Raw genomic sequence first — 9,614 nt, forward strand, 5'->3', positions numbered from 1 at the left:
ATGGTTAACAAGATCACTAGTTTCAAGAAAAGGGGCAAAGGAAAAGAAAGGGAACTTCAGGAAAGAATGGCAAGCAAGTTGCCACTCCCGTGAAGAAGCCCAAAGCTAGACCTAAGCCTGAAACTGAGTGCTTCTACTAAAAAGTGAATGGTCACTAGAAGCGGAACTACCCCAAATACTTGGCGGATAAGAAGGATGGAAAAGTGAACAAAAGTATATATGATATACATGTTAATGATGTGCACTTTACTAGACTTCATAGTAGCCCCTGGGTATTTGATATTGGTTCAGTTGCTATGATTAGTAACTTGAAACGGGAGTTACAAAAATAAACAGAGACTAGTTGAGGGCAAGGTGACGATGTGTGTTGGAAGTGATTTCAAGGTTGATAAGATCACCATCGCACACTCCCTTTACCTTCGGGATTAGTGTTGAACCTAAAATAAATGTTATTTGGTGTTTGCGCTGAGCATAATATGATTGGATCATGTTTATTGCAATAGGGTTATTCATTTAAATCAAAGAATAATTGTTATTCTGTTTACATGAATAAAACCTTCTGTGGTCATACACCCAAGGTGAATGGTGTATTGAATCTCAATCATAGTGATACACATATTCATAATATTGATGTCAAAAGATGCAAAGTTGATAATGATAGTGCAACATGCACTGCCATTAAGTCAGATTGGTGTAAAGCGCATGAAGAAACTCCATACTGACGGGCTTTTGGAATCACTTGATTATGAATCACTTGATGCTTGCGAACCATGCCTCATGGGCAAGATGACTAAGACCCCGTTCTCCGGAACAATGGAGCGAGCAACTGACTTGTTGGAAATAATACATACTGATGTATGCAGTCCGATGAGTGTTGAGGCTCGCGACGGGTATTGTTATTTTCTGGCCTTCACAGATGATTTGAGAAAATATGGGTATATCTACTTGATGGAACATAACTCTGAAACATATGAAAAGTTCAAAGAATTTCAGAGTGAAGTGGAAAATCATTGTAACAAGAAAATAAAGTTTCTACGATCTGATCGTGGAGGTGAACATTTGAGTTATGAGTTTGGTCTTCATTTGAAACAATGCGGAATAGTTTCCCAACTCATGCCACCTGGAACACCACAGCATAATGGTGTGTTCGAACGTCGTAACCATACTTTATTGGATATGGTGCGATCTATGATGTCTCTTACCGATTTACCACTATCATTTTGGGGTTATGCATTAGAGACAGCTGCATTCACATTAAATAGGGCACCATCTAAATCCGTTGAGACGAAACCATATGAACTATGGTTTAGCAAGAAACCTAAGGTGTCGTTTCTTAAAGTTTGTGGTTGTGATGCTTATGTGAAAAAGCTTCAACCTGATAAGCTCGAACCCAAATCGGAGAAATGCATCTTCATAGGATACCCAAAGGAAACTGTTGGGTACACCTTATATCACAGATCCGAAGGAAAGATATTTGTTGCTAAGAATGGATCCTTTCTAGAGAAGGATTTTCTCTCGAAAGAAGTGAGTGGGAGGAAGTAGAACTTGATGAGGTAGTTGTGCCTTCTCCCAAACTGGAAAGTAGTTCATCACATAAATCAGTTTCAGTGATTCCTACACCAATTAGTGAGGAAGCCAATGATGAAGATCATGAAACTTCAGATCAAGTTACTACTGAACCTCATAGGTCAACCGGAGTATAGTACGAACCAGAGTGGTACGGTAATCCTTTCTAGAAGTCATGTTACTAGACCATGATGAACCTACGAATTATGAGGAAGCGATGATGAGTACAACTTCCACGAAATGGCTTGAGGCCATGAAATATGAGATGGGATACATGTATGAGAACAAAGTATGAACTTTGATTGACTTGCCCGATGATCGGCGAGCCATTGAGATTAAATGGATCTTTAAGAGGAAGACAAACACTGATAGTAGTGTTACTATCTACAAAGCTTGAATTGTCACAAAAGGTTTTCGACAAGTTCAAGGTGTTGACTACGATGAGAGTTTCTCACTCGTATCTATGCTTAAAGTCTGTCTGAATCATGTTAGCAATTGCCGCATTTTATGAAATTTGGCAAATGGATGTCAAAACTACATTCCTTGACGGATTTCTTAAAGAAGAATTTTATATGATGCAACCAGAAGGTTTTGTCAATCCGAAAGGTGCTAACAAAGTGTGTAAGCTCCAGTGATCCATTTATGGACTGGTGAAAGCATCTCGGAGTTGGAATGTACGTTTTGATAGTGTGATCAAAGCATATGGTTTTATACAGTCTTTTGGAGAAGCCTGTATTTACAAGAAAGTGACTGGGAGCTCTGTAGCATTTCTAATATTATATGTGGATTACATATTGTTGATTAGAAATAATACAGAATTTCTGGATAGCATAAAAGGATACTTGAATAAGAATTTTTCAATGAAAGACCTCAGTGAAGCTACTTACATATTGGGCATCAAGATCTATAAAGATAGATGGAGACGCTTGATAAGACTTTCGATGAGTACATACCTTGATAAGATTTTGAAGGAGTTCAAAATGGAACAATCAAAGAAGGAGTTCTTGCCTGAGTTGTAAGGTTTGAAGTTGAGTAAAGACTCAAAACCCGACCACGACAGAAAATAGAAAGAGAATGAAAAGTAATTCCCTGTGCCTCGGTCATAGATTCTATAAAGTATGCTATGTTGTATACCAGACCTATGCACCATGAGTTTGGCAAGAGGGTACAATGGTGATCCAGCAATGGATCACTGGACAATGGTCAAAATTATTCTTAGTGAAATAAGGACATGTTTCTTGGTTATGGAGGTGACAAAAAGTTCGTCGTAAAGGGTTACGACGATGCAAGCTTTGACACTGATCCGGATGACTCTAAGTCTCAATCTGGATACATATTGAAAGTGGGAGCGATTAGCTAGAGTAGCTCCGTGCAGAGCATTGTAGACATAGAAAAATTGCAAAATACATACTTCTCTAAATGTGGCAGACCTGTTGACTAAACTTCTCTCACAAAGCAAAACATGATCACTCTTTGGGTGTTAATCACATAGCGATGTGAACTAGATTATTGACTCTAGTAAAACTTTGGGTATTAGTCGCATGGAGATGTGAACTAATCACATAAAGATGTGAACTATTGGTGTTAAATCACATGACGATGTGAACTAGATTATTTACTCCAGTGCAAGTGGGAGACTGGAGGAAATATGCCCTAGAGGCAATAATAAAGTTGTTATTTATATTTTCTTATATCATGATAAATTTTTATTATTCTTGCTAGAATGTATTAACCGGAAACTTAGTACATGTGTGAATACATAGACAAAAACAGAATGTCCCTAGTATGCCTCTACTTGACTAGCTCGTTAATCAAAGATGGTAAGTTTCCTGACCATAGACATGTGTTGTCATTTGATGAACGTGATCACATCATTAGGAGAATGATGTGATGGACAAGACCCATCCGTTAGCTTAGCATTATGATCGTATAGTTTTATTGCTATTGCTTTCTTCATGACTTATACATGTTCATCTGACTATGAGATTATGCAACTCCTGAATACCAAAGGAACACCTTGTGTGCTACCAAGCGTCACAACGTAACTGGGTGATTATAAAGATGCTCTACAGGTGTCTCCGATGGTGTTTGTTGAGTTGGCATAGATCGAGATTAGGATTTGTCACTCCGTGTATCGGAGAGGTATCTCTGGGCCCTCTCGGTAATGCACATCACTATAAGCCTTGCAAGCAATGTGACTAATGAGTTAGTCACGGGATGATGCATTACGGAACGAGTAAAGAGACTTGCCGATAACAAGATTGAACTAGGTATGATGATACCAACGATCGAATCTCGGGCAAGTAACATACCGATGACAAAGGGAACAATGTATGTTGTTATGCGGTTTGACCGATAAAGATCTTCGTAGAATATGTAGGAACCAATATGAGCATCCAGGTTCCGCTACTGGTTATTGACCGGAGATATGTCTCGGTCATGTCTACATAGTTCTCGAACCCGTAGGGTCCGCACGCTTAACGTTCGATGACGATTTGTATTATGAGTTATGTGATTTGATGACCGAAGTTTGTTCGGAGTACCGGATGAGATCACGGACATGACGAGGAGTCTCGAAATGGTCGAGAGGTAAAGATTCATATATTGAAAGGCTATATTCGGACATCGAAAAGGTTCTGAGTGATTCGGGTATTTTTCGAAGTACCGGGGAGTTACGGGAATTCACCGGGAGAAGTAATGGGCCTTATTGGGCCATACGGGAAAAGAGGAGGCAGGCCAAGGGGGGGTGCCCCCCCCCCCAGGGTCCAAATTGGACTAGAGGAAGGGGCGGCACCCCCCTTGCCTTTTCCTACTCCCTCTCTCTTTCCCTTTTTCCTTCTCTCCTACTCCACATATACTATTGGCGTGCCCCTAGGGGGGCGGCCTCTCTCCCTCCCTCCTTTATATATGTGGGCAGGGGGCACCCCAAAGGCGCACCAAGTCTTCTTTCAGCCGTGTGCGGTGCCCCCCTCCACAGTTACACACCTCGGTCATAACGTCGTAGTGCTTTGGCGAAGCCCTGCGCCGGTAACTTCATCATCACCGTCGCCACACCGTCGTGCTGACGGAACTCTCCCTCGTCCTCAACTGTATCAAGAGATCGAGGGACGTCATCGAGCTGAACGTGTGCTGAACGCAGAGGTGCCGTACGTTTGGTGCTTGGATCGGTTGGATCGCGAAGACGTTCGACTACATCAACCGCGTTACTAAACGCTTCCGCTTTCGGTCTACGAGGATACGTGGTCACACTCTCCACGCTCATTATGCATCTCCTAGATAGATCTTGCGTGATCGTAGGTAAATTTTTTGAAATATTGCGTTCCCCAACAGGCAGGGCACTGCCTCTGTTATAATGTTGGTGGTCTGGTGTATCTTGACGCATCAGAACACAGTCATCTTCAACTATGTGTAGCTGACCTTTGCTTGCCTCTGTTTGACGTGATCAAGTCGGAAGCTAGGCAAAGTGTGTTAGTGGGTGTGAAGGGGTTGGCCGCCTTGCTACCGGTGTTGATGGAGCCTACCAGTGCTGATAGAATCTCTAGGTGTTAGGCTAGTTGTAATGGTAGTATCATAGCTAGTATCATGTATGCCAACTACGCAATTTTGATGAGGTGTCATACAATTAAATGAAGAAAGAGATGGTTGAGTATCATATCATGATACCGTATCATAATAAATGTTATGCTAGTACCCCCCCCCCCTTCATAAATATAAGTTTTTTAGACATTTCAAATGGACTACAACATATGGATGTATGTAGACATATTTTAGAGTGTAGATTCACTCATTTTGCTTCGTATGTAGTCACCTATTAAAATCTCTATAAAGACTTATATTTGGGAACCGAGGAGTATGTGTCATGCATGACAATAAATAAAGTACTATATGGTATTAATATATGATACTATGCATTAGGGAGGTAATATCATACACTAGTATCATATGCATAATACTATGATACTCCCCATTACAACCAGCCTTACCCATCGTCGGTGGGGCTTGTACTAACTCTTTTTCTATCAATACATTGAAACGCAAGTCTTTTCCGTTTTATTGGGAAAAAAACACACCACATCCATCGGAATGAAACCAAAGGTTCACGGGTAGTTCGATGCCTAAGGAGAAAGAAAGGAAAAGTAAACTACATGTCATGGGGGGCCCGAGCCATCAGTGAGATACCACTCTGGAAGAGCTCGGATTCTAACCAAGAAAGGAAAAGTAAACTACATGTCATATAACTTCCCATAAAACAACTCCGCTGGGAATTATAGTGAAAGCAAATTGCATAAGTCACAAAACTAGGATGGCGATGAGCTTTGTTCACGTTGGAACATGCGTTCTTGATCTTGGTCTTGTTAAGAGGAAGCTCGTTGGGTGAGTATGCAAGAGGAAGTTCGAGGCTTGACTGTGCAGGCGCGATGTGAGATGTGGTTGCCCGTGCCGGGGAAGCGATGACTTAGAGGGATGGCCAGGGCTGTGAGGCTTGCACGGCAGCTCTGGGTTGGCGGCTAGGCTGGTGCTGGGGGCGGCTACAGCTCAAGGAGGAATACGAAGTGTGTGAAAAATAGAACACTTGTGCGTGGAATCAACTTACACCAAATTTTGTCTGAGGTGACTAACGTATAGCCTATAAAAAAGGTGGATTATGGCTTCACATGCTCCTCCGTTCGGTCACCAACATCTCTCTAACATTTTGGCATAGAAATGAACTGAGGAACTTTTTGGTGTGTGCACCAAATAATTGGTGGACATCCAAATGGGCAACCAAGCCTGGTCACCGACCCATTTTTCGGACGGTTTGCCCAGGGCTCCGATCCTAACAACCCTTAAGATACAGGTTAGTCAAATATGTTATTAATCAAGTTTTAAGTGCCACACAATTTTGAAGGCATACAAATATTAATTATTAGATATAATTAAGATATAAATGTACATTGAGAACCAACTAGTGGTTGGATGGGTTGGAGGGTGGCGGCGCGGTATCCCAACCCTGTCAGTGACCAAGCTGCATGTTTGACGCTTTGGTATTTCACTAATGTAAATTATTCTTTCTGTGTGAGATGATTGTCTATCGATGATAATGAGGTGCATGTGATGATTTCGTCAATCTTGAAGCTTCGCAACTTCGATCCTATCTTCGGCAGGCGGTGTGAGTGTGTATGGTGCCGTGAGTGTGATGGCGTGTGAGTTTACATTATAACCGGTGTTTCTAGAAAAATTGTATATTGAGTGACTATTTTGACAGAAAATAGTCTTTTCTCTCAATCACTATTCCTATATTAAATAATGTCAATGTGCAATTGTGTGAGCCCCTAGTGCCTTCTAATAAAGGCGATTTTTTACTTCTCCGATCCTAGGGTCCTGGTTGATCCCTGGAAATTCGATGTTGTATCACATGCACTGCAGGAATCAGACAACTATCAGCCAAAACTGAGGTTACATTCCACATATGTTTATAAGCTCCCTTGTCCCGTGTGGATATCCGATCCCACGCTAGCTCAGTATAAATACAACAGCACCCTCCACGGCTCCACCCCAAACACATAGCTTACCTCTAGGGTTGAAACCAGCAGCACACAGTGGTTTAGACAACACCTAGCCAAGCATCCTTCCTAGCTAGCCATGGATCCATATCACTACGAAAACATCCATGACCCACACGGCTGCAGCTTCCCCATCCACCCGCAGCCGCCTCTCCTCCTCCACCACTACCCGGCCGCCGCGCTCGCGGAGAGCCGGGTCAGCAGGGGCGGTGCCGGACGGCGCCGCCCCGGCGCGAAGCTCTCGACTGACCCCCAGAGCGTTGCGGCGCGGGAGCGCCGGCACCGGATCAGCGACCGCTTCCGCGTGCTCCGCAGCCTCGTGCCCGGCGGCAGCAAGATGGACACCGTCTCCATGCTGGAGCAGGCCATCCACTACGTCAAGTTCCTCAAGGCGCAGGTCAGCCTGCACCAGGCCGCGCTCATGCAGCACGAGGAGGGCTGCGGCGGCGTCGTCCATGGCGAGTTCGCCGGCGCCGCTGGCGAGGTGACGGCGATGGAGCTTCCGGCAGCGCAGGCGCTGCAGGAGGTGATGAGCCGCTACTACGCTGCAGCTCATCAGGTGGAAGAGCTTGATCTATGCGCGGGGCAGATGAGCAGTAGTTCTCACGATCTGCCTCCGCTGCCTTCCTGCATCTTGGATGAGGAGTCTGCGGCCGCGTGCTACTCCGGGTGCAGCCTCCAAGCCGAGGAGATCGCTCACGCTCACGGATCTTATTAGCCTAGTTATTTAGCCACTGGCTATTGCATGCAGTAGTACTGATTAAGTGATTATGCAGTTTGCGTACCCAAGTATGTATGTCGGACGCTTAGATCCGTAGCTGCTATCTCTAGTTCTCTACCCAATTAGCCTAATTAGCTCTTGCCGTTATATGGCACTGGCAGCAATTTCCTCTTTGGTGCATGCATGCATGCTTCTGTTGTTCTGTTGGTCGATCAATGTGATTGTGATCACGGACGACAGACTTAGTTTCTTGCCTCCATGTTTACTGCCATTCTTATTCGCCCAGTCACAACTTTATCTTCATATTCTGATCCAACTAGTATGTTTGCTTCATATATATTTCGTCCTTCGGTGCTACTTTATCGTGTGCAGCTTTACACTCTTTTTCACTTGCCTTTTTCTAGCTATTTGGGTGTTTAGTGGACATAGGAAGCTGTATGCTGGACACGTCACACACATGATCATTTTGCAGTTGCTGGCTTGAGTGTATTAGGAGGTAGAATGTATGTACAGTCAGGACGACGTGCTGTATAATTCCCATTTATTTCATTTCAACTCCATGGTAGAGTTATGCTTACAGGAAAGTTAATGTCTGGTGTATCGATACCACATGCAGTGATTCAGATGCATACTTTTTTTTAAATAGCATACATAGAACAAAAAATTTATTTCCATTCTGTAATCTTATATATGTTCAAACGCAACTCCACTTGAAAACTAGGAAGAGAACCAGATTGTTAGTGCCGGTTGCTGTTCACATAACCACGGCACAGTTTTAATGGAGAAACTATTTTGCTCGGCAGATCTTCATGCTCAACCCCATCAAGAACGAAAATAGGTCTAACAACCGCGAACATGCATCTCCGTATGATCGCCGCGCGCTTATTGAGAGTTAATTAACAACCAAACATATTGACCATTGCTTAAACAAGAATAGTGTATGAAACTAAGTCCGCAGTGTGCATTTCGTATTCGGTGTTCCCAAACTCAACCGCTTACACTTATTGTTAGTTAACGGTCAATACACCTACATTTGTGTCGACACTTGGCTCTACCCCTCCTCTATTGCGACGGTCTTCCCTAACTTATTCGACATTAGCTAAACGTCAATCGACTGACTTTAGCTAATGGGTCAGTCGATTTGAGATTCTCGGAAAACTCGCCGGCGGAAGGCCGGAGGGGAAGAAGGAGAAGGAAGGGGCTCGCCGGAGGGCTACCCCATTATCTATCTTAGGGTTTAGGGTGAGGGCAGTGGTGGGGCTTCACCGGAGAAAAACTAAACGTTGGCGGGGCTAGAGGGATGACCGGGGGCGGCGGAAGACCTGCGGTGGGGGCGGTCCAGGGAGGGCAGGGCGGCGAGCCGGTGGCGGGGGGCGGGGGCCCATGGGATGGTTTGCTGAGGAAGAAGAAGGGTTTGTCGTCATAGGATCTTCATCCAACGGTTTGGAATGGTCGACTAACCCAAATGTATAATGTCAGGCGACTTGAAAGTAGCCACGCCCAACCTATTCGCACACTCCACCAAACAATATGTCCGAGTCTATTCTACCTGATGCTTTAGTCTCTAACCTGCGAAATCGCCTAACCACTGCTGCCTCGCAAGAATTGGACCCTCTCTTGCTATTGTTGGAAGACTTTATGCTTCGCTCGACAATGACAAAAGGGTCCTCAATGGGGGCAAAACATTTACAAACAAGACTCCCTATGCTCGCATCTCCAAGCATGAAGAAGATATGCATGCCAACCTCATCTAGACAATGTGTGTTCCCACCAAGGTCAAGGTT

General features: G+C 44.1%; 1 protein-coding gene across 1 annotated transcript; it reads left to right on the forward strand.

Annotated features, from left to right (window-relative positions):
- The first annotated feature begins 7,119 nt into the window (after window positions 1-7,119).
- LOC125548783 (transcription factor LAX PANICLE 1-like) lies at window positions 7,120-8,156 on the forward strand. The gene has a single exon (XM_048712324.1). It carries the CDS (start codon window positions 7,189-7,191, stop codon window positions 7,825-7,827), a length of 639 nt encoding a protein of 212 aa, XP_048568281.1. The 5' UTR covers window positions 7,120-7,188; the 3' UTR covers window positions 7,828-8,156.
- Window positions 8,157-9,614: the final 1,458 nt, after the last annotated feature.

This window comes from Triticum urartu, chromosome 3 (genome assembly GCF_003073215.2).
Source record: "Triticum urartu cultivar G1812 chromosome 3, Tu2.1, whole genome shotgun sequence".
Classification (NCBI taxonomy): Eukaryota; Viridiplantae; Streptophyta; class Magnoliopsida; order Poales; family Poaceae; genus Triticum; species Triticum urartu.